A 25332-nucleotide genomic window follows, 5' to 3' on the forward strand; every position below is an offset into this window, starting at 1 on the left:
AGTCCTCGTTAGTCTTATTGGATAGTTTTTGTTACTTTAGCTTGTTACTTTCTTTCCTTCCTGCAAGATACCAAAGCAGTGATGAGGGGATGGTCTGCAGGTTTTCCCTGCCGGTTTTGTGACTTCTTTGTCGGTCGTTAGGACGCCGAGGGAGTTGTCGTTGTCGGTTGGAGAGTGTTCCTCTGTATACGGATTGTATTTCATTAAATGGCACAAAGAGAATTCAATCTTCGCCATTGTTGTGTGGTCCCTTTCCTCACCGGCTTTCAGGTTTAAACAAAGATGGAATAGTTTTTTAGATTTTTTTTTGGGGGGGGGAATCAGTTCATTGTCAAGAATGTAGGTCACCACAATCCGCTGGAATAACAGACAAAGCTTAATGGAACTTGTGTGTTTCCGTGTCCAGCTCGAAGGATTCAGCCTTTATGTTTACAAAGGCAGATCAGTCTTTGTCCCAAGTACCCTTCGGTGCAACTTGGTAGGTAGCACAGGTTAACCTAATGAAGTTTCCATCCGGTTTAAGACTGTGAACATCTGAGGCTTCACTGCCCCCTTCCAAGCCATTTTTTGTTTTAACTTCAGACTGAGAAGTGTTGTTTTAAGCTCAGAAACCTTGCTTGCTACCCTGTGATGTTTTAGTTGGCTGTAAAAATGAACTACAAGAAAAAGAGTTGGTTCTTAAATGCCGCTTTTCTCTACCCTTAGGAGTCTCAGACCGGTTTACATTCACCTTCCCTTTCCTCTCCCCACAACAGACACCCTGTGAGGGAGGTGAGGCTGAGAGAGCCCTGATATTACTGACAAAGAAGGAGTTGGTTCTTAGATGCCGCTTTTCTCTACCCAAAGGAGTCTCAAAGCGGCTTACGGTCGCCTTCCCTTTCCTCTCCCCACAACAGACACCCTGTGGGGTGGGTGAGGTTGAGAGAGCCCTGATATTACTGCTTGATCAGAACAGCTTTATCAGTGCTGTGACGAGCCCAAGGTCACCCAGCTGGTTGCATGTGGGGGAGCGGGGAATCAAACCCAGCTTGCCAGTTTAGAAGTCCGCACTCCTCCTAATCACTATTGCCAAGCTGGCAATAAAAGGACAATATGTTTAGCTGCAGATTTGCCCCCAAATTTATCAAGCTAAATTTTAAAGAGGCAAGTAAGAGCACCTTGCAAAAGCTGTATGACCTTTCTAAGCAAAGGTGTGGCAGAATGGGTGTGGAAAGGGTAACTTTATGTGGCAGAGGTACCATTGGGTCAATGCTGAATGGCAGTTTCTGTCATTTGACTTTTCACTTGACTCTGGCTACTTCCTTGTTTACTTGGTTTTAGGAAGGAATAGTTTCCTCACCAGTAGTTTGGTAGGAAATGTGGTTTTTGATTTACTTTCCTGTGTTATGTAACTTGCTGTTCTCTTCTGTTTAAGGCAGTGGTTCTCGACCGCCGTAAAGCCACGACCCCAACTGCGGTAGCGGTGAGTGCATGGGTGGGGTTAACGTGCAGGCGCAGAACAGTCAAGGCAGCGTAGAGCCAGCCAGTGCCGTGGCTCCGCTACCGCTGCCTGCTGCTGCCATGGCCACCAACCTGGCGACCCCACGGAAGGGGCCAGGTGACCCCAGGGTTGAGAACCACTGGTTTAAGGGGAGGCGTTTTTGCTTCCTTTCATGTTTGGAGCTCTTGGGAAGTTTGGAAAATACCTCACTGCTTTACAGAATAAGAAACATCCCAGGCCTTCCAAGACGGGAGGGAAGCCGGGGAGATTTTTAAACCAGGCATTCTATTCACATAGCTCCGGTGTTCTTGCCAATCTTGATGTTCAGCCAAAGTGACACATTTCTTTAGCTGCTTGTTGATCTTCACCGGGCACTACATCTGGTCCTTTCGGAACAAAGGACAGAGTTGCAAGTGCGGAGTCTGAGCTGGCGGCTTGCAAAAAAAAGGCAAAATTTACCGAGGCAATTGGAAGTCACTTTTGTGGGATCTGGTAGAGAAAAGTGGCATCTAAGAATCAACTCTTCTCCTATACAATAGGTCCTGCAGCTTTGCCATTTTCCAGCTTCTTGTAGCTTAGAAACTGCGGTCTTCAGCATCCCGTGTGTAAAACTGATTGTCACTGATACCTACCTTTGTTGACCAAATGGCCACCGGTGGTGCGCCCTTCCTTCTTCTAACTCTTGTAATGTCTTGTATACCAAGTGGCTGAAATGGCTCATTGCCACTGCAACTCACTATCTGACTGGTATGCACCCTTCCCCCTCCCCAGAAAGCCAATTTAAGATTTGAGCATTCATAGCTAGGATTCATAGCTAGGATTCCAGAAGGCATTCTCTGTTCTGGCCTATTGGATGTCATTCAGCTGCTTGTTTAATTGGAACAAGGTTAGCAGTGTCTTGCATTTGGTGAAGCATGTGCATAACGCCGATTTCTTCATATTTTGCTCCTGCAGATAATTCCTGGGGTTGTGGGATCTGTATAGCCATGTGGGCTTGGGGGGAGGGGGGGGAAGGTAGATAGAAGTAGGTAGAAGATGAAGTAGCCCCATCGTCCTCGTCCTCGTCCTCCATCATTTATTTCCCGCCTCTCCCGACAGGCTTTACTTGTTCATGAGTGGAAGATATATCTGTTTGATAAAAAAACTGAGTTTGATGTATAGTTCCTTTACATTTCAAGCGAACCGCCCCGAGCTTCAGGGGAGAGCGGTATACAAATGTAATAAATAAATCTTAATAGTAATAAAAAAGGCAGTTTCATCATCTTGTCTCTAGCGTGCCTCCTTGTGGGTCCCCACATGGCGGTGCCTCGTGGGTCCCGTGAGAATTAAATAGTGCTGGAGAATTCAAGAGGAATGTGGAAAAGCGTGTTCCAAGTTTGCGTGTATATGTTTAACCTTGATGGAAAGGAAATAAACTGGTCTTTTATGCGTTTTTTGTTACTGTTCTAGCTGTACTGTAAGCAGTTCTGCAAGATAAAAAGGCAGCTAATGACCTTAATGACCCTAAGATATCTGGGACGTAGACACTCAGTCATTCTGATGATCTCACTTATTAGAGCCTCATGCTTGATGCATTTCAGGTGTCTAAGGAGATTTGTGTCTGTTTCAACAGTCTCACAATGCAGGGTTGTACTTATTTTCTCCATTGTGGATTGGGAAGTGGTACACAGGAATGCCTCCTGTTTTAAGGCCTCCGGGTTTTTTGGTCAGGCACTGTCCATCTCAGCTATGTTGCTTTTGCACTCAGTTAGGCTGGTGCTGTTGGTGTGCCCTGCAGGCTCTGCTCCTCATATTATGTCCAGAGGCAAGTTAGGCTGGAAGCCAGAACTGGTATATAGGAATCAAAAGGACCTTGGATGGCCGCTGACTTGATTTCATTTGTATCCCGCCTTCCTTCCCATTGGGGACCCAAATCTGCTTACATTGCTCTTCTTCATTTTATCCTCACAGCAGGTTAGGCTGAGTATATGTATGTGTGTGTCTCTGGGTCAAGGTCACCTCACAAACTTCTGTGACCGAGCAGGAATTCAAACCGGGGTCTCTCAGATCCTAGTCTGACACTGGGGCTCTCCAGATGTCCATGGACTACAATTACCAGGAACCTGTAAGCATGGCCCATTGGCAGGGGCTTCTGGTAACTGTAGTCCATGGCATCTGGAGAGCCCCAGTTTGGCCATCCCTCCAAGTGTAATTGCTATACCATGTTGATGTGAAATCATCATGTAGTGCTTATTAAAATCAGTGAACAGTCTTTGTATTTTTCCTGATTTTTCATCCCGTACTTCCTGGCTACCTGAGCCTGCACCTTTTTTCCCTACATAACAGGGGCTGCGTGTTGCGTCTGAAAAATTGGGCTCTAGCCCACAAAAGTTCATGCTGTAATAAAATCCTGTTCATCTTTAAGGAGCTGCTCAATGACTTTTTTCTAGTCAAGCTTCAGGTTGCCTATGTGTGATGGGGAGGATCTGGCTTGCTTATGCATTTATTAAATTTATATCACACCTCCGTTCTGTGGAGCTCATAATGTTCTCCAGTAGCAGTCTCCCATCCAAACATCAACACTGCCATAGTCCCTGCGGAATTTATTGATCCTGAATCTTCAGGCTGCTCTACCTGCTTGAACCCTGGAACCCTTCTGTATGCTGTTGCCTTTTTCTTCCACTTTTCCTCTGAAAAGTCTTAAATGTGTTACAGACAGGTCTGAAAAGCTATAGCAAAATAAGGATCCTGGGTCCTTGTCAGTTCCTAAAACTGAAATGGGTGGGGAAAAAAGTCAGTTGATCTTTCTGGTATTGGAATGTTGTAAATCTTTTACTCTTTTGTAAGTTCTCTTTTAAATTTCAAATTGCAGGTTCAGGAGTAGCTCTGGCAAGACTTCTTTCAGGTGAGTGTCTGATACGGGCAGATGGCTTACAGGGTCTCAATGACACAACAAAGTGATCCGGTCTTCCATGAGCTGTTGAATGTTACTCTTTGTGCCATTTTCACTTTGAAAGGTTTTAAATGTAGGCTCCCCCTGTTGTTCCTGGCCTTCCAGGTATTTCCATGTAGCTCGATAGCTCTCCTTCTCCTTCATGTAACATTTTTTAATAGAGGAGAATCGCATCTTAATTAAAATGACACACTGCTAGTTCAATAACACTGAATTTTACAAAGAACTCTAGGTAAAGGACATGAGCTAGGATTCAAGGAGCCAGCGTGGTATAGTGGTTAAGAGCAGTGGCCTCTAATCTGGAGAGCCAGATTTGATCTCTCCCTCTTCCTCTTGCAGTGAGCTGGGTGAGCCAGTCACAGTGCTCTCTCAGCCTCACCTACCATACAAAATGTCTGTGGGGAGAGGAAAGGTAAGCAATTGTAAGCCCCTCTCTCTCTCTCTCTCTCTCTCTCTCTCTCTCTCTCTCTCTGGCATGATGAACCATAGTTCGGAAGTATTTGAGTTTGCTTTTATGTTGCACTTTTTCGGTGTGCACTGCAGACTAGGTAGGTAAGTAATTCTGGCTTTACAACAAACTACAGTTTGCTATTGCAGATATAATTGTAAACTGTAGCTTGGTTTCAGGTGAGTAGCCATGTTAGTTAGCAGTAGCACCTGAAAGATTCAGGGTTCTGTGAAACCCTCAGGTTGCTTGCGGGTCCCGGAATTAGGTGGGAGTTAACTAGTTTGTTATATATTTTAAAAATTGTTAAACATTTCTGAGAAAGGCTGGCGTAATTGAGAAAGGCTGGCGTAAGCTTTTGAGGGCCAAATCGCCATTCATGTCACCTCTGTTTGCCCTGCAAACCAGGAGCAACCTAGGATGTGTATGGCAAGCATAAACCATAATTTGCCAGCTTAGATGTAATGTCAGAGTGTGGCCTGTGGGGCTCCTAAGAGTAACTAATTAGCTTGCTGGACATGAAGTGAGGCTAAAAAAGGGCACAGTTGTATTCTCAGGCTGCATTGGAAGCTTCCCGACTTTCGGGAGTGGCATTTTGGGAGGAAAGATGAGAGAATAGGATGGGAAGAGGAGGAGACACTGGGGATTTGAGCGTATGGTTCATCACTTTAAAAAAAATCCCTTACTTAGTGTATTTTTAGCTCAGAATCGTGAAGGGTCTAAGACATTTATTGAATTCAGTTGAGAATCTTTTGAAGAGCTTCTCGTATGTCACGTCTGTTGCTTTGCTTAAAACAGTGCAGATTATTATTTTTTCTGACTTTTTTTTTTATAAAGCGAGTCCTCACATTTCACAAAACAGGGGATGACATTTCGCTTGGCACGCCTTGCAAGAAACCCGAGATGTATGTATGTTTTTCATAAAAACCTGCTGAGCTTTCCAAAGCCTCTGTGAAGGATTTGTATGCTCCAGGCTCATTTCATCAAGTGCAAAACTTTGACGGGAACCAATTGGAAGTCCCAGTCCCAGATGCAAGTCACTTGTTTTTGTCACTGAATTTCAGAGTGGCTCCTCAGTAACAAAAAAGAGGTGCCGGGGATCAAACAGGAGATACTGGGGATCATGCCTGAGGCCTTCTGCATACAAAGCACATGGTTGATCATGGACCCGGGATCCCTCCATAAGTCTGTGTTTGGTTTCGCCTCAAGATCATATTCTCTTGAATTTCTCTTGGTATGACGCTGTAATCTGGATGATGTGGGTTCATTTCCTGGCTTTTTGGAATTTGGGAGCTCAAGCCCCCTTCCAGTCTAACAGGTGTGTTGCCTTTTGGTAGACCAAGGAAGTAGAATTTTTGCTTCATGAGCTCACCCTTTGGATATATACATTTGTACAGCTCTAGCAGCTGGTTCTAGTAGAGCAGGGGTAGTCAACCTGTGGTCCTCCAGATGTCCATGGAATACAATTCCCATGAGCCCATGCCAGAGTTTGCTGGCAGGGGCTCATGGGAATTGTAGTCCATGGACATCTGGAGGACCACAGGTTGACTACCCCTGTAGTAGAGGAAAGAGTAGCTTGGTCTAGCTGATGGTTCCACTGTCCATGGTATCTCTGGATAGTGAAATGACAAGACCATATTAGAGGCTGGATTCCTCAGAGTTGATTGTGTAACCCGAGTGAGGTGTGGCTAACATGCATGGAAGGAAAATAGCCCTTTCCGTATTAAGGCTCCAATCCTAATCTTTCTTGGGATGGATTTTTCAAATAAGTTTGAAATTGGGCTGCACCGTCCGTAGCCTTTGAAGTTACGTTAAGGACTCCTTCAACCCGAGTGTCATCTTGAGTTATACGCTAGCATTGCAGTGTATAACTTTAGCAGAACAGCATATTCATGAGCTTGTCCCTCCCATCTTTAATAGTGTCCTGAAATCCAGGATGTCTCTTCTTTCTGCAGGTTAGAAGCACAGGGATATTCCAGAATGGGAACTGGCTGTAAAATAATGGATGTGTTTGAACTGGAGTCCTTGCCTTAGATCTCCGGGTTTAAAAAAATCCCTGTGTTTTCGGCACCCTGTGCTTTAAATCTTTATATCTGGAGTAAAAACATCTTATGGCTGGCTGACACAGGCCACACTGTAAGAATATGTTTTTAAAATGTAAGCTAAGAAATAATCAGAATGAAGCACAGCAGAAAAAGCCACTGCACTCTCTGGGTTGTCTCCTGTGGGTTTTTTTTTCCTGCTCCTCTGACAGAAGAATCCTCCCCTGATAGATGTGATTTTTGGAAGAAAGCTTCCTCTCTGGGTTGACTGGAATTTGGGAATTCAACTCATTGGGAGCGGTCAGATTTTGGATTGGAATTAATATCTACTGCTTGTGCTCTCACCCAGGTACACTGGCTCAGAAGTGAATGTCACTAGGCGAGATTGTGTAGGTTTGCAGCCTGAACTTTGCTTTCCATAAGCCTTTTACTGTCGACTGTGGTCCGGGTTTTTATGGAACCAGTTTTAATCTATGAAAGTCTGGTGAAATTTATAGCGAGCCATCAACCCAATGGCTGCTGGGAGTCAGCGTCGCTGTTGAACTTCCAAGTTTCTGTTGTTTAAACTTTAGAGAACGCAGCTTTTCATTTCTCTTCCAAGCATTTATACGGTCTGGCACTTAGCATAAGTATGCAGTAGGTTTGAAATAAGATTCTTTTAAAATCAAAAGTAGTGCTGAGTTGGCTGCTGTGCCAACAAACCAGCTGCTTTTATTATGTGTAGGGTATTAATATAGGAGACCGCTGCTGATCACGCCGTACAACTCTAGCCGATTCGTTCCTTCTGTGTATAAAATGAAAGCTGGTAGGTTGAAAGTAATGTTATACTTTCCATTCTCTAAAAGGCCATAATTCCATTAAGTGTTTCTGTTGAGCTCATAAAGGATTTGAACATTGCCCAAGTCTGTGGTCTTCGGCCTTCGCTTCCAAGCTGCGTGTACCTTTTTTTCTTCTTCTTTGCATCTGGCTATCATAAAGAAACGCCAGAGGTTGTCATAGGCCTTAATACACAATGGCTTCAGAGGATACATCCTGAGTCTTGCTAGTCACCTGAGCATCCCAGCCATTATATCATGGTGGTGGGGTTACCTCATCCCTAGTTGTGTTTTTCTGGACACTTCTGTACTCATAACCACACTGTCCCTTAGTGTGATCTTCTCCTGCTTATGTTCCACTAGAGCTGAGAGGAGGAGGGGGATGGACACATCTAGCAAAACTCAGATTTCCCACCTTTCTCCTTCTCAGTGGTGTCATGTAGCCATTGAGCAGCTTGCTGGGGGGCTGTTCCTGACAGTGGTACCACTGAGGGTATCTTGTCAGGTGCAGCCGATCATACAGACTCAGAAAGTTACACCTTCCCAAAATATCTTCAGTGCTACTCGGATGCTCTCCTTTTTTTTTTTTTTTTTTGTCTCAGAGCTCCCTTTCAAGAAACCAAAGGGAAACCTTCTTGGCCCTGTCTCCTGCCTGGTGGAATGAGCTCCCAGAAGAGATCAGGGCCCTGTCGGAACTCTCTGACTTCCACTGGTCCTGCAAGATGCAGCTCTTCTGCCAGGACTACGGTTGAGGCTGGCTGGATAATAATTTTGGGCTTCCCTTCTGCCCCTTCTACCCTTCTCCTTTTTGATTCCGCGAACTTAACATCTAACCGGCTACATGTCATTATTGCTTGCTGATGCGACAATGATAACTGTGGTTTAAGCTATCTTAAACTATTTTTTAAAATACATTTCAATTTCAATTTGTAAATGTGTTGGTTTATTGACTTTTATCATGTAAACTGCCCTCAGACAGTACCACTGAGAGGGGCAGTATATAAATCCCCTCATAAAAATAAATAAATCAACAAAATGGTGTGGCACATCCCCATGGCATCCACCTGAATTCAGGACCGAACACAATTGGGAGTCCGAACTCGCTGTCTGGAGGCTGGAGAGCCAGTTTGGTGTAGTGGTTAGGAGTGCGGACTTCTAATCTGGCATGCTGGGTTAGATTCTGCGCTCCCCCACATGCAACCAGCTGGGTGACCTTGGGCTTGCCACGGACTGATAAAAACTGTTCTGACCGGGCAGAAATATCAGGGCTCTCTCAGCCTCACCCACCCCACAGGGTGTCTGTTGTGGGGAGAGGAATGGGAAGGCGACTGTAAGCCGCTTTGAGCCTCCTTCGGGTAGGGAAAAGCGGCATATAAGAACCAACTCTTCTTCTTCTTCTTCTTACGCCATTCAGGGCCACTGATGGCTTTTATGTGGTCCCACATAGTGGTGATGTTAGTTCTTGCTTCACCGTTCCTTGTGCGCTTTGCCTCTTATCTATTCTTAACCAATGACGAATGAATCAGGAGCGATTATAAAAAGATACAGACCAGGGATTTGCCCATGCGGGAACTTGTGAGCACTGGGTCCTTCCATCATATGCCACTAGCGCACCAGGGGGGTCTTCTTTCTGACCTGTAGCTCATTAGCACCCTGAAGGTCCGTGCAAGGGGACATGAATATACGGGGGGAGATATTTAGAAAGAGATGGTATGCCATGTGAATCTCCACAGCAGTAAGTGCTTTCCTTGTGCCCAGAGTTGTACATAAAGCATTCTTCATCATCCTTGCGCTTCTGTCTCTCGGCACACTGGCTATAGATTTTTCTACTGTTAAAAGCTGGAGATTTATGTCTTGCGCACACAGCTTATAATTTTTAAAAATGATGGGGTGGCTGGGGTGGGGGGGGGCTCTTTCAAGTATCCTGTCCGATGCACATTAATATTTTAAATGGCTGCAAGTAAGTAAAAGAGCTGTCTGGCTTCCCAGAATACGAGTGGCAAGTCCTTGAAGAAGATAGTGGATGGATTCTAATTTAGAAGCTTCCTCCATGCAATTTATTTAATTACAGCCGAGCTCCTCCTGGGCTAGAAGGAGAAATGTGACAGGCATTCTTTAGAATAAAAGGGAGTTGGGGAGACATTTCTCCCCTGGCACGTGCCAGGTCTTCTCAAGACGAGGCCGTGAGGCTCGAGCAGTGGGGTTAGATCCGAATAGTGGTTGGCAGGGTACCTATGAAGTCACTTTAGAAAGTCAGACTTCTAGCAGGAGAAGAAGAGGGGTTGGCTTTTATACCATCCTTTCCACTATTCAAAGGAGTCTCAAAGTGGCGTACAATTGCCTTCCCTTCCCCTCTCCACGGGGCTGAGAGAGCTTGGACAAGGACTGCTCTGGGGGAACAGCTCTGTGACTAGCCCAAGTCAACCCAGCTGGCTACGTGTGGAGGAGGAGAGGGGAATCAAACCTGGCTGTCTAGATTAGTTGCTCTTACCCACTGCACCACACTGGCAGTACATGACTACTCACTGGCAACAGGTTTCCAGGATTTTAGACCAAAGAAAGTTGTTCCTGGTACCTGCTTTCAGAGATCCTTTAATGGGGGGATGCCAGGGACTGAAGTTGGGGCTCTCTGAGAGGGGCCATAGTGTTGAGCTTAGAGGGAGGGGGTAAGGTTAATACAGAAGATCCCCAATTCCTGCTGGTATCTCATTGCACTTCAGAAGTGAGTGTGGCCTGGTAGGCTTGGTGGGGGAATGCTACAGTAGGCAGTTAAGGCAAGCTCTCTGCATCGGCTGCTTCACTGGGTGACGGCTGGTGTGAGGCTGGTCTTCTGAGTGGGAGAAGATGTCACCTTCCAGTATCTTCCAGCAGGGAACAGAGGCAAGAACGTCCTTCTGTCTTAATACCAGCTTAAGCTACTACCAGGCGATGACCCGGAAAGGGTCAGATCTCTCCATGGCCTGTGTGTGTGTGTTTTTAACCAGGAAGTAGTTGATTTAAACGCACCCTAGCTGTTCTTCATGACTGTAATTCACGAGTACTTTGAATTTTGGCTTCTGTGCTATGATTCCTGTAAAGGCAATTGGTCAGATTCAGGTCTTAGTTAACAAAGTTATTTACCCTCCCCTCCTCCTTTGTGTACACAGAAGAGGCTTGAGCTTGGATTGGGCATTCTTAAGCTCTAAATTAAGTGGTGGTAATCCATAATGCCTCCCTTCCCGTCCCATCCCTGGGGTTATTTACAGAAAACCTGATCTCAGAGTTTAGCGTTCTTGCTTTTCTTGGCTCCAGAGAGAGTGTTTTCACTTTTGCTTTGTTATGCGTTTTGTATGTTGTGATGACTCTGGGGGAAAACCAGCAAGTGGGTCAAAGCTGTTTTTGCCTCGCTGCAACGTTCATTGACTTCTACGGCAGTCTGGCAGCTCTGAATTCCTGGCTGCGTTGTGACCTGAAGGATTGCTCCGAGTGGGTGGCGTGGCAAAGAGGATAGAGGCCTATTTTTATTTTTCAGTTGTGGCTTGAAGTGCTTTTATGCTGTCTGAGACAACGTACTTTACAACACCAATAAACTCCTTGTATGTCTTTCATTGCATTTCTCCTCCCACCACTTCCTTATGTTTCCTATGATGATTTGATGTTCTTGGACCCTCCCCTCATTTAGTTTCTTGCTTCATATTTAAGCTGTATTTCTCCCCAATGGGGATCCCAAGCTGCTTACAACAGTTGGTTACTCCATTTTTTCCTCACAACAACCTTGTGAAATAGGTCCAAGATGGGTAGACCTGTTAGTCCGTCTGTAGCAGTAGAAAACTGAACTGCGTTCAGTTTTGGGCACCACATTGAAGAAGGATGTAGACAAACTGGAGCACATCCAGAGGAGGGCAACAAAAATGGTTAGGGGTTTGGGAGACCCAAGATGTAAGAGGAAAGGTTGGGGGAGCTTGGTCTGTTTAGCCTGGAGAGGTCTGAGAGTTGATAAGATAGCCATCTTCAAGTACTTGAAGGGGACTGTCACATAGAGCAGGGGTAGTCAACCTGTGGTCCTCCAGATGTTCATGGACTACAATTCCCAGGAGCCCCTGCCAGCATCTGGAGGACCACAGGTTGACTACCCCTGACATAGAAGATGGAGCAGAGTTGTTCTCTGTTGCCCCAGGGGGGTCTGACCAGAACCAATGGGATGAGAATTAATTCAAAAGAATTTTCAGCTAAACATCCGGAAGTAGTTCCTGACAGAGCAGTTCCTCAGGAGGTGGTGGGCTCTCCTCCTTTGGAAGCCTTTAAGCAAAGGCTAGATAGTCATCTGACCGATATGCTTATTCTATGAGTTTAGGCAGAGTTTAACTAAGTTGACAGAAGGGATTGTATAGTGCTTGGCTCTTGTGGCCATTTCTTGCATTGTGCAGGGGGTTGGACTAGATGACCCTGGAGGACCCTCCAACTGTATGATTCCATGAGAAGGGCAAGAGTCCAGGAGCACTTTAAAGTCTAACAAAATTTATGGCACGGAAGGAGCTTTCATGAGTCACTGCTCACTTCTTCAGGTACATGTGACTCACTAAGGCTCTCCCCCCCCCCCCACACACACAAATGTTATTAGTTTTTAAGGTGCTCCTGGACTTTTGTTCTATTCTATTGTGAAATAGAATTAGGCTCTGAGCGTGAGTCTGCGTAGAGGCTCAGGCAGCAAGCTTGCATTGCAGAGCGATTATTCCAACCTTGGTCTCCTCAGCCCACGCCTGACAATCAAACCATGACATCACACTGGCCCTCTGCATGGGATCAGAAATAACTTCAGACTAATTTCAGTTTTGAAGCAGCCAGTTTCATGAACCTGTGGGGCAGTTATGCCACAGTAGGAATAGCAGTGAATTACTAGCCAAATGCAGCTGCTATGCTGCACTTCCTAATACAATGTTACATCTATATTTGCTTCATTTTTTTTGTATAAACGTATATTTCAAAACAGTGGTGTCTGTCGAACCGTCCATGCCATGTATTTGAACATAAATACTGGTGCATTATACTGGAAGAGCCTCTTGTGGCGCAGAGTGGTAAAGCAGCTGACATGGTGTTTGAAGCTTTGCCCATGAGGCTGGGAGTTCGATCTCAGCAGCCGGCTCAAGGTTGACTAAGCCTTTCATCCTTCCGAGGTCGGTCAAATGAGTACCCAGCTTGCTGGGGGGTAAACGGTAATGACTGGGGAAGGCACTGGCAAACCACCCCGTATTGAGTTTGCAATGAAAACGCTAGAGGGCGTCACCCAGGGGTCAGACATGACCTGGTGCTTGCATAGGGGATACCTTTACTTTTTACTGGTACAATATCAGACTTACCTTAATATTAATTTCAGTTTTGACACAGCCAATTTCATTAACCCAGGGATTCCCAACCAGGGGTCCATGGGAACTCCGGAGGGGGTCCGTAGCCTTTCCCCTCCTGCCTTAAGAGACTCGGCTGCAAGCTAGGGAACCAGCCACTCAGAGTTTTTGTGTCTGTGAGGGGCAGAGCCTGCACGCCTACTCCCCTCTTAAGCTTCCCCATCAGTGCTCCTCAACCCTGCCTATTAAAAAGGGTGGTGATGTCATTTCCAGTGACACATCACTTCTGGGGGCGTGGCAGGGGGATGTGACCAGCTGACATAACTTCCGGGCCTCCCTGGAGCCTGAAAAATTATTCCAGGAGCTTCTCCCTGGCCAAAAGGTTGAAAAAAGGGCTGTGTTAACCTCTAGGGCAGTAATGCCACAGTAGGAATAACAGCAGGTAGCATTCAGTTCCGTCTTTCCTGGTAAACACCTCTTTTCAAGTGTGTGAACAATGGGAACATTATTCTCAAAGTCGTGGGAATTTACTCTGCCTTTGACTTGTGCCTGTTTGGATGACTCTTCTGTTGACTTTGGGGAATAATCCTGCTAATGCCTTAACACATCAAGATAAGGGTGTATCCTCCGCTTCAAGCCTTAATTGATTTGGAACTGCCAGAGAGTCAGGCCACTGTGGAGCTGTGAAGGCAATTTTCCTGATAATGATCACTGTCAGTGGAGTGTCTGCAAAAGTCTGTCTGCAGACTGCTGCTCTCAGCCGTCGTGATGCCATTTTTATATTAAAAAATAATATTTATGTAATGAGATCGGCTTTGCAAGCCGTGTGCTCTAAAAATAATCGTGATGGAATATGTATTTAGATTTCCTGGCAGGTTACATTTTCGGCACGCAGCCGCGGAAGCCGGTTGCGTAGTATAGTTTTGTTGCCGTCCTGTTTGTTTTAGGGAATGTAATGAAGTCCCCAGTGCAGTCAGAAACAGATTTTGGCAGGCAGATCTGCTGCAGGAAGTATACAGAAGCCTGCCCTGTCTCTGTGTGTGGCACTATTGTGATTTCCCATTTTATTAGAACAGTTAATAATGCAGCGACGATTTGCGTTGCCTGGCTTCTGAAGCAGAATGAATAGCCCAGCGACAGAACTGCTGTTAACCATTTTGTCCAGAGGGTTTCTCAGCCGACACCACCCTGCGCCTGTTGTTTACAACCTTTGTATTGTTTTAGAGACTTGTTACACCTTTTCTCAGGTTGCAAAACTTTTGTAGGTTTTCCCACCCATACTTTGCCTTTCTACCTGTTGCCTGTGTCTTCGGTTAGTCATCTCTTGGGAAGTAATTGGGAATGGCAGAAATTGTTAGGAGGTGCAGATAAGTTGACTTCCTTTGGTTGTGCTTGTGTGTTGTCTTCTGTTACGGCACTCAAGGTGTTGTATATTGAGTCCTTAGGAGGGCTTTCATTCTGGCACAGTCCTGCTTCATTTTAGTTGGTTGCTGTATCTGTGCCCATAAGTGATATCTGGTTTCCACAGGCTGCAATTCTAAGTGAATTTGCACATAAGCAAATTTAAAGCAAATTCAAACTAGTTTGGGCTCTGGCTGTATGTTCCAAAGGGCATGCTTTCCATGCACATAAAATGTAGACATTTTGAAGCCATGGGGCGGGGAGCAAATCTTGAATTTTTGTTTTTAGGTGTTGAAAAACACCAATGATGGGCCTGCTGTGTGTGGGGAGGGGCCCTGGGTAAGCATGTCCACAGCTCTGCTTCCCAACCATATTCGGCACAGTCGTGCCACTTTTGGGGTTTCTTGAATCTTGTAAAATGTTCCCAGGGGGTTTCTCAATGGTGAGAAAAGCTGCTGTATAGGAAACGTTTAAAGTCAATCAGTCTACTTTAATGAATGTCTTAAAGGGGTCTTTTTTTTCCCCAAAAGAGAAAATATTTTATACCCGTTTCTTTCAGCATCCCTGCGGATTCCAGTTTTCCTGTTGAAAATGGTGGGGAAGTACTGGTCAGGAGGACCTTAAAAATACCGCCCATTCTCTCAAATTTTTAAAATCTTTTCTTGGTCCTTAACATTTCTGGTGCTTTCTTTCAGAGCTAGAAAAATAGTTCAGATTCTTAGCACTGCTTGAAACATGTAGGGCCACTTCCCCCCTTCTAGGTTGACCTGACCCTGCCTTGGATATCTCAGGCCAGCCTGATCTCAGAAGCTAAGCAAGATTGCCCATGGTTAGTACATGTATGAGAGTCCACCGAGGAAGACTGGAGTTGCTCCCCTGAGTGAGGCAGTGGCAGCTGGCAAGCCACCTCTATCGATCTCTTGTCTTGAAAGCCCAACTGGTTGCCATAAGCCAGCTGCAACTTGGTAGCACTTTTCACCCGTGGATTGGCCTGTGTCAAGAGTGTTTTCCAGCTTTAAAGTTTAAATGCCTTTCCTTATCAGGCACTGTACACAGTACAGTGTGTGATAAAGCATACCTCGCTTTCTTATCAGTTGCTGTGATGATGGAGGGGATCGTATTGACAATGGCTCGACAAAAAGCGTTTTTGTGTCGAACTTTTCGCCTGTTTTGAACACCGTCTTTGCTTACCTACTCCATAGGGAGGGATCTATCTACATTGCAGATGAAGACGCCGAGAATGGGAGAGGATGGTTTATTTTAAGGCCATCTGTAGTTTGGCAGAGGCAGGAGATTCCCTGGTTTGTAAAATCACCAGGTTGGCTGTGGTTTCCTGCACTAGCCCATTCCAGGGGAACGTAGGAGGCTGCTAACACTGATGTGGATTGCAGGACGCAGCCCTGACTAAGCAAATAATCGGTGCTGGTGATGGAGAAAACCTTGGTTTTGAAGCTTTTTATTTCTTCTGCATTACAAAATGTGAGACTTTCCATTCCCAGGCGGTAACCTGTCCAGTCTTGAACACTTCTTTTGCCTTCAGAAACATAGATGTGCAAAGGATTTTAAAGGGATGCCTTTATTTGTCAGCGTGTACGGCTTGTGTAGTGCTGTGGTCCTTTGAAGTTTCCAAGTGGGTCTGTCCAGATCTTGTTTGCTCGCTCTCTCTCTCTCTCTCTCTCTCTCTCTCTCTCTCTCTCTCAAATGAACTTTTCTTTGCTTTGTTTTGCACAGAGCTGCGCTGTGTACCAGGGCAATTTGCTTGCCGCAGCGGGTCGATCCAGTGCATCCCTCTGAACTGGCAGTGCGATGGATGGCCCACCTGTGAGGATGAGAGCGATGAAGTGGACTGTCCGAGTAAGTGCTCCTAAAATGAATTGTATTCTCTGCTTGGTTCTCATCAACATTCTACGGGAAGGTGTTCCGAGAGCTGCGTGCGCATTGAACGCATAAAAGCACTGTCTGCGAAGGCAAGTCGAGCTCAGCGCTATCTACCCTGACCGGCACGGCTCTTCGGGGACCTGGGCCGACAGGTCTTTTGCAATGGCTACTATTTGGAGAGAGTCTAGGGAATAAATTGGGCATTTTTTTTGCATTGCAAAGTACCTGTACTGCACAGAGTGAAGAATAGGGCAGGTGGGTTGTCATGCATGCAGTAGATTACCTGATTTCATTGATATTCATAAAGTAACGTTGGAGCCAAGAGCCATTGTGCAAAATAGCTGGGCTCATTGTTCCCCCAATGCCTATGAAAGAGGTCATGCAGTGCTGTAATGGGGAGCTGTGCAGCAGTTCCCATGCTTTTGCTTGTATAAAGCGAGCTTGTGCAACGCATTTGGATTTTGTTCTGCATTTCTCACACAGCCCTCCGGCATGCAGTGTGAAACAGCTCTCCTGTGAAGAAGAGTGCCTGCACTCAAAATTTCACGCCTTGAATAAATCTTTGTTGGTCTTAAAATTTTGTAGCTCTCCTTTGAATAGCAGATGGCTCTTGCATGCAGGATTCCACCCCCCCCCCCGTTAGTTTGTTTACTTATTTATTGCCTGATTCAAGTCCACTAGTCTCTTAAAAGACTCAGGACCTAAGTCTTCAGTTGTAGTTAAAAGCTGTAGTTTATCCTCCCATGGTGTCTGCAAAATGGTGTGCAAAATGCCCATGGCTTGCTGTTTAAAAGTTTTATTTATTTTATTGACATTGCTTGTAAATTTCAAGTCCAGTGGCACCTTCAGCACTCTACATATATCCCGCTGCTTCAGACCAACACGGCTACCCAGTTGAATACATTATTTACAGTTTGCCTTTCTCACAGGGACTGAAGGCGCCTGACACATAGTGAGTCGGTTCAGTCAACAAAAAATGGGGTGTCGATTTAATTAATGCATTAGGATTTAAGAAGCCTGGAATCCCCAGAAAGACCTGAAGTATGGCATGATATGTTTAAGTGAGACAGATATAATGTAAACAAGGTTCTGATTACAATAAGCTTTGCACAGCAGTGTGGACTACAGCCCCTAATTGTTTATTCAGGTATGTTTGTGTACCGTTTTATGCAGTGCAACTCTGTTACCTGCACAGGAAAATCCCTTCTGGATAATCCAGTTTTGCATAATTTCAGATTTGCATGGAGTATGCGGTTTCCCCATAACCCTCCAGCTCATAATAGGGATCTGATACAAATTGTTGATTTCTTTTAAAGGTTTCGTTGATTTTTGCTTACAAGTTCCTATTTGTTCTTGTGCTTTAAAACATGCTGCAAACTACGAACCCCCTGGACCTCTTTTGTTAGATTTCAGGTGAAAACATGCAGTGAATTTTTAGAGTGGGCCCTTATTCTGGCCTGTGTTTCTACAAGACATTTTGCTGGGATTTCAGTAAGTCAGTGCTGTCAGTAGAGTGAGACATCTGATAAGCTGTGCAGTCAGAGCAGGCCTACAGAAATTTGAAACAATGCAAAAAGTAGGAGACAGGGTACTTGAACTAGTGTGCCTTACCTCTGAATCCCTGGCATCTTGTTCTGCTCGTCTTCCACTCTGGCTTCTAAATTGCGCCTCATCGTTATGCAAAATCAAGCAGGCCTTTGTGGTCGATGTATGCCAGTGTTGCTAATTTGTAGTTTGCCATTGTTGTTGTTTCATCAGCATGATTAAGCCAGAAGCAATATAAGTTTTTGCAGTTGTGACTCTTGTACAGGAAGTCAGACAGTTGATCTCCTGCAGTCAGGTGCTGTTCTGAGAATCATCTTGGAGTCTCTCTTTCTTCGCAGTTGCAAAACTAGAGGTCTGTTTATCCTTTCAGTGAAAACAACTGTGCCTTGATCTATACAAGGGGCGCAATTCGGGGGTTCACACATGCAGAGTGGTAGAATAGAATGTACCATTTCAGACTGCAGGTTGCAGGATGACATCCTTTTCAATTCCACTCTATGTCAATAATGCCTTTGAATGGGGAAAACTAGCGCAGCATGCAGATGGCTAGGCTAGAACTACCTGATCTACCTTATATGCTTATTTATAGGGATTCCCCCGTACCCCATGGAAGAGCATTCAGAATATGATGCCCTCCTCCCCCAGTATGACATGGTATGGCCTATTCTGCCATTTAATTTTACCACATGTTATAGACTGGAGTTACAGTTTCCATTTGTGATAGACAGATGAGCTTCCTAGAAGTTGTTCCCTACAGCTCTTTGCACTTGGACTTGATCCTGTTTTTTTTTTAAAATTAATTACCTGTCAGGTTTCACAGGTCTGGGGGGGGGGGAGTGTTCTACCAGTACTTTATACGTTTTTTCTCAGGTGGAGAAGCTGGCTGGGACTTGCCCTTTATTTGTTCCATTCCATCAGGGAATTGATGAAGGAGATGAAGGAGAATCAAGGCTTCTACCCATCCCCTTTTCACAATTACTCATAGGCTGTGCAACCAGTCCTGCATGCATGAAAGGCAGACAACAGCTCTTTCTGTGCTCCTTGGCGAAAAATTTAATGGCATGGGGGGGGAGGGGGGTTCCTTCTCAAAGAAAAAACAACAACACTCTTTCCTGGCATTGGCAAGTTCTTGGCCTTGCCTAAAATAGCTCTTTGAATTCTGGCTCTGTGTCTCATATAGAAATTAAAATTGCCCAGCGACAGCTATATCCAGCAAATCTTACAGCGCTAAAGTAAAAATCCAGTTAAGTGAGTATTTTCTAGACCAGGGGTAGTCAAACTGCGGCCCTCCAGATGTCCATGGACTACAATTCCCAGGAGCCCCTGCCAGCAAATGCTGGCAGGGGGCTCCTGGGAATTGTAGTCCATGGACATCTGGAGGGCCGCAGTTTGACTACCCCTGTTCTAGACGCTTTGTGAGAAAAAAACATAGTTAAGAAGATATGTCTCAAGAGTTCTGGCCCAACATTTCAGCTCTGCTCCAAATTTTATTTGTCTCTTCACGGGTTCTGCTTGACTTGAACAGGTCATTGCCCTTTCCTGCAGATTTCTGGCCTACTGGTTTTGACAAAAAAATAAACATGATTTTTAGTGCTGGTTTGCATTTGTGTGCTCCTGAGACTTAATAGACACACACACACACACACACTTCAATGAGTCATGTTTCATAACGAGCTTTTGGGAATCTCTGACATGTGTAGTCGCTTCATTATTTTTTAAAAATGGTGTTCACCTTAAGCTGTTGAACTAGAATGCTGAGTGATGGCTTGAGAGGAAGGGAAATTGCCACGCAGTTTAGTAATCAAAGAGTCTTGCGAGGTTACATAAGAGGCACATTTTATCGTGGGGTGGGGAGCTGCCAGCTGTGTTCCCCCCCCCCTATTTCTTTCACGTTGGCTGTTTTAAGTTCATTTTTGGTTGCAGGCGGAGAGCTCTGTTTGCCTCGCAGAATGATGTGAGGCTAATTTGTAATGAAGCATCTGTTTCTAAGGCACCCAGATTATGGATATGCCCAAAAAAGCTAAGGAGGCTAGGAACTGGGAATTTCATTGTCCTTGACAGTCAGAACACCATGTTAGAGGCAATGCTTTATGAGAAGCTGAGGGCAGGAGACTAAGAGGCAATTAGGACAGGAGGTGCCATATCAGAGTGAATCATGCCTGCTTGTGAATTCAGAAAGTGAAAATCACGTCTTGTTTTCTCTGAGCGTCAAAAACAATGTAGAGAAGAAGCATAGGCTGGTTCATAAAATTGCAGAGATCTGAAAGCCTGGGTGTAAGAGCTATGTTAAACGATACCCAAGGGATGCATCTCAGTCACTCTGCAAACAGATTGATCCTAGGAAGAACAAGGTAAACGAGGGTGTAAAATGATTGAATCAAATAAAAAATGAGGGTGTAAATTATTGAATTTAAAAGGCTTCAAATCTGTTGAGACCTTGTGGCCATGCTTCTAAACGCCTTTCTTTCCCTTGAGCTGAGGATAAAAGTGAGTTTTGGTGAATTGTTACTCAGTATGCCTGTTCACCCTGCTGAGCCCGGGGTTGGTACACCGGTCAAATTGATCTGTCATGTCATCAGCATTCCCTGAAGCCATTGTGCGTTTTTGTTTTTTGTTCTGGTGCGGCTGTTGGCCACAGTGGGAGGGAGGACTTGTTGCCTTCCAGGCCGGCAGCAGCCCGTTGCAGAACCCATCAGCACAACAAAACTTTTCCTGCCCCAATTGCGAACATTTCCAAACAAGAAGAGGAACACAAGCCATGGCACACAATTTTCCTATAGTTGTCCCTTGTTAACCATTATACTAAATCGGGGTGGCCAAACTGTGGCTCTCCAGATGTCCGTGGACTACAATTCCCATGTGCCCCTACCAACATGTGCTGCTGGCAGAGGCTCATGGAAATTGTAGTCCATGGACATCTGGAGAGGCACAGTTTGGCCACCCCTGTACTAAATCATTGCAGTTGCATAAACTTAAAGAAGTTCATGCTTTGTTTTTGTAACTTGCATAAATTCCAGAGCTGCTGATTAAAAGGGTTTTTGTGTGTGTGTGTGTTATCATTGAGCTTTAAAGTTCCTTTTTGTGTGTTAGGAGGGGCAATCAAATGCCGTCTGTTTTCTACATTCTGCGAAAATCTTGCACAGTAGCTTTTGTTGGGGGAATTAAGGAAAATATTATATTTATCCAGGTAAGGTAACTTGGAGGCTTTTGCTGGCAAGCTCCTGTACGGTAGTGCCATAGTGGTAGCAGCTGCAGCAACTAATGATTTCCCCTTACTGCAGGTGATAATTACAAGTCCTTTCAAGATTTGGATGAGCTATCTATGACAGGGCTGCATCCTTGTGCAGATAACTTCAGCAGCGAGATGGCTTTTGAGACTTTTGTTAACAGCTGATGAGAGCACCATCTTCTGCCGCTCTTCATGCCCATCAGCACCCATCAGCCAGTGCAGAGTTCCCTGGTGCTTGAGGCTGGAGAGGGGGTATCATGAGACAACAGATGATAAGCAAAGTAAAACTGGGTTATTTAGTGTTCATTCGTCTTCATGGTCTGTCTGATGGAAGCGAAGATACAAAGGACGTGTAGACAGGAAAGCAAAGCAAAAAACGATAGAAATTCATTTCTTTGCCCCCTCTCCTGATTCCCTGTTATAGAAGAATTGGGCTATTTTAAAACAGCCCTCGACGAGAGAGCAAACTGCGTGGATTGTGATGGTTTTACTCTAGCCAGGAAGTGGCACAAACCAGCGGTCGGCTCTGGCTCTGAAGCACAGGGACCAGAATTGCTGGGCAGAAGGATCCGTTCTGCTTCCCAACTCAGAGTGATCTCTCAGTCTGTCTTTACACAGTGCTTGTATACTCTGGTAGAGCTGAAAGCTTAATCCTCATGGCATGTTTGCACTTAGGGCAGAATCATTAAGGCGTCCTGCATTTCTAGCTGTGTGTATTCAGCAGTCAGCACTAAGTCCTGCTTATTACTTCTTGCTTTCTCCACGCTCCTCTCCTTACTTTGCAGATTTTATTTTTAACACCACATTACTTAAAATTCCGGCTTAAATGTAAGCCCTGACACTCAAAAATGCTCCCCCTTTGTGTTTTTTGGGCTGGTTCTTCTCCCCAAGCATCAATCCAGTGGCCTTGTATCTTTGATCTTCTGGCTTTGAAAAGGATCAAGTCCTCTTGCTGCCACTAACTTTCCTGCAAGCTAGAAATTGCTAGGAGGATTTACACAGCAGCCCCCCCTCTGTTCCTCTTTGCTCTTATGGAATCAAATTCTGCCGGAGCCTGAGGCAGGGGAGGGAATAGACAACCAAGATCTTTGCTAGCTCAAACAAGCACAATATTCTAAACTGTACAAGGTATGTTCTTGCGCTGTTTGGCTACTAAGATTAATGTTGCTTTCTTCTAGTTTACTGGGGTGGGGGGTGGAAACAAATTTTATTATTAAAAAAATATAAAAATTAAGCCCCACCCATTCAGGAAACCCTTCCAGGGCTGCCAAGAAACCTCCGGGTTTCACAATACCTTGGTTCAGAAAGCCTGCTGTAGCCTTACTACCATGCTGGCTGATAAAACCAGTCGAGTTGTCCTGAACAAATATCTCTCAACCTAAAACCCTTTGGGGCTAATACATTGATTTGTGAGCCACCTCAAATGCTTCTGCTTATTCCCAAGTTGTAGACCATACCAATTGATCTCAGTGGCACTTGGGCTAGTTTAGACCAGTTAACTTTGTTGACGACTCCAGGGGAAATAAAGTAGGTCACTGAATCATCCCTAAACAATGTTAGTCTTGTTGAGCTAGAGAGCATTTGTTCAGACTTTAAAAGAACAAAACAAAACCTTAATTGGAGAGAGACTCTGATGGCTCAGCATTGAGATATTCTGCTTAACTCAAGAGTTGCAAATAACCACATGGTGCTTGGTCACTTCTGCATGCACATTGGCCACCAGAGAGCTCCCATCAAATAGTTGGCATAGATGCTATGCATTCAGAAGCTGTGCTTTTTGGTGTATCAGTAAATTGGTGTTACAGGGAAGATTGCAGCAGCTGGGAGGGGGACTCCTTGGGATTTCTTGAGCCACTAAAGCTGCTGCAGCCGTCCCCCCCCCCCCCCCCCAGCCACATTCTGTTGTTCTTGCAAGTGGACTATTGGTACAAGCAGTTAGCTGAACCAGATTATCTAAGTGCAGAATGGTCTTCAGAAAGCTGTTCTTGGTCTTTTTCTCTTATTCATCCTATGTGTCCCGTGCAGAACCAAATTATCTTCTTTAAAAGAGGAGGAAGGGAGACAGATTCTGATCGCAATGCACCAAGAAGGACTGTTTTTTTATACCCCGCTTATCACTGCCTGAAGGAGTCCCGAAGCAGCTTACAAACACCTTTCCCTCCTCCTCCTCCTTACAAAAGACGCCCTGTGAGGTAGGTGAGACTGAGTGAGTTCTATGAACTGTGATTGGCCCAAGGCCACCCAGATGGCTGCTGGTGGGCCAGGTGCTTGTTAGCTGAGAATGGGCGAGTATCCGGTGCCTCCAGATCAAGGAGAGCCGATTGGCTTCGCAGTTCATGGACGTGTTGGTATGCCTGTGCCACATTGATATTGGGTGTTGCCAAGGAGCAAGGTCTAGCGGGAGAACAATCTTGTAGATCAGGGGTAATCAAACTGCGGCCCTCCAGATGTCCATGGACTACAATTCCGTTCGCTGGCAGGAGTGTTCGCTGGCAGGGGCTCCTGGGAATTGTAGTCCATGGACATCTGGAGGGCCCGCAGTTTGACTACCCCTGTTGTAGATATCTGGAGAGATAAGCAACAGTTATACAGTTTCAGGTTGACCAGCTAACATGCTCTGAAATTGCTGGAGCAGGAAAAGTTAAACCCGGCCCTTGCTACCCCTCCAGGCCCATCTCTGGCCATTTTGGGGAGGAATGGGCCGGTTAACGTGACCATATATGGTCCTATCACCTGATGAATGTTTAACAAAACTTCAAAATACATAAAAAATTAATCAGCTCCCACCCATTCTGGAGACCTTTCCAGGGCTATCAGGAAACCCTGTTTGAGAAAGCTTGGTCTAGATGGTTGTTATTTATTAATTATATATTTATATACCTCCCTTCCCGAAGGCTCAGGGAGGTTTACATCAAACAGGAACAATACAAATAACTCAATTTATAATAATACAATAATAACTATAATATTATGAACAATAGAACACTGGGGCGAACAACAAATCAACGCTTACTGATGGCCTGGTGGGTGGGCAAGTCTGCAATGATGGTTGTAGGAGGGAGGCTGAGGGAGGCCGATTGGAAGGGGTGGTACAGGTAGACCTCGACCAAATGCCTGGCGGAGGAGCTCCCTTTTGCAGGATGTTGTGCTTGTGGTCATCTGCAGTGGTCTTTGAAGAAGAATAAGAGTTGGTTTTTAATATGCCACTTTTCTCTACCTGAAGGAGGCTCAAAGCAGCTTCCAGTCACCTTCCCTTTCCTCTCCCCACAACAGACACCCTGTGGGGTGGGTGAGGCTGGGAGAGCCCTGATATTCCTGCTCAGTCAGAACAGCTTTATCAGTGCTGTAGCCAGCCCAAGGCCACCCAGCTGGCTGCATGTGGGGGAGCGCAGAATCAAACCCGGCATGCCAGATTAGAAGTCTGCACTCCTAACCACTAAACCAAGCTGGCTCTCATAGCCATAGGTCTGTCAAAGCTTTTTGATGGCACATTGCTGCGTTTCTTCCTCTCTTTCCCGATGATGGGAGTGTCTGCTTTGCTACTTCACTGAGTATCGACACTCTTCCCTTCCTCTTCTGTGCCACAGCTTTATGCCTTGCCGGCGGTAATTCTGCTGCAGGCGGCTCCTTCCATCTATGTCCTGTTCCTCCTGAAATTTAAATGGCAAGCGTGCTTTCGTTATCGACTACCTCCCATGTCAATCCCCGCCCTTCCCCCTTTCTGCTGCACATATCTTGTCTTTCTGTAGCTCTTTATATTGAATCTCAAGAACACCTAGTGGGTTTTTGCCTCCTTCTGGATGGTTTCCTATTTTGGTACATCAATGGAAATGAATTCTGGCAATGCGGTTGCTGGCTCTTCACTGCCAGCATTTTAACAAAATTAAGCGTGCTTCACGCGCTGAAAAGTACAGCAATACTGCGCAGCATGTAAATTGGGAAGGATTGTCTGTTTGCCGTGCACCGCCAAGCATTCCTGGCCCCGTTCAGCAAACCTTCTGCTCTGTTTGCCGCCATCTTACGCACACTTATTCCACCCCACACAATATACGTGTTGCTATGTCCAGTGATGTGGTGCGGGAAGGAAAAGTATCCTTTCAGGTTTGCAGTCGGGTAACTTTTGAAGCAGATAGTTATCTTAGGTGGCAGAAAAACGAGATCAAAATGGTCTTTATTCCCCTAACCCAGGGGTAGTCAACCTGTGGTCCTCCAGATGTCCATGAACTACAATTCCCACGAGCCCC

The 25332-nt window shown here is 45.4% G+C and overlaps 1 protein-coding gene across 4 annotated transcripts in view; it reads left to right on the plus strand.

Annotated features, from left to right (window-relative positions):
• DGCR2 (DiGeorge syndrome critical region gene 2) overlaps positions 1-25332 on the plus strand; it is a 57960-nt gene that overhangs the window by 12264 nt on the left and 20364 nt on the right. For 2 of the 4 annotated variants that reach the window (XM_077309187.1, XM_077309186.1), the window contains exons 2-3: positions 4332-4364; positions 16168-16290. In XM_077309187.1, the coding sequence (XP_077165302.1) occupies positions 4332-4364; positions 16168-16290 (156 nt within the window). The remainder of the gene's footprint in view (positions 1-4331; positions 4365-16167; positions 16291-25332) is intronic. The other 2 variants (XM_077309188.1, XM_077309189.1) reach the window with 1 other exon arrangement.

Source organism: Paroedura picta, chromosome 13, assembly GCF_049243985.1.
Source record: "Paroedura picta isolate Pp20150507F chromosome 13, Ppicta_v3.0, whole genome shotgun sequence".
NCBI lineage: Eukaryota > Metazoa > Chordata > Lepidosauria > Squamata > Gekkonidae > Paroedura > Paroedura picta.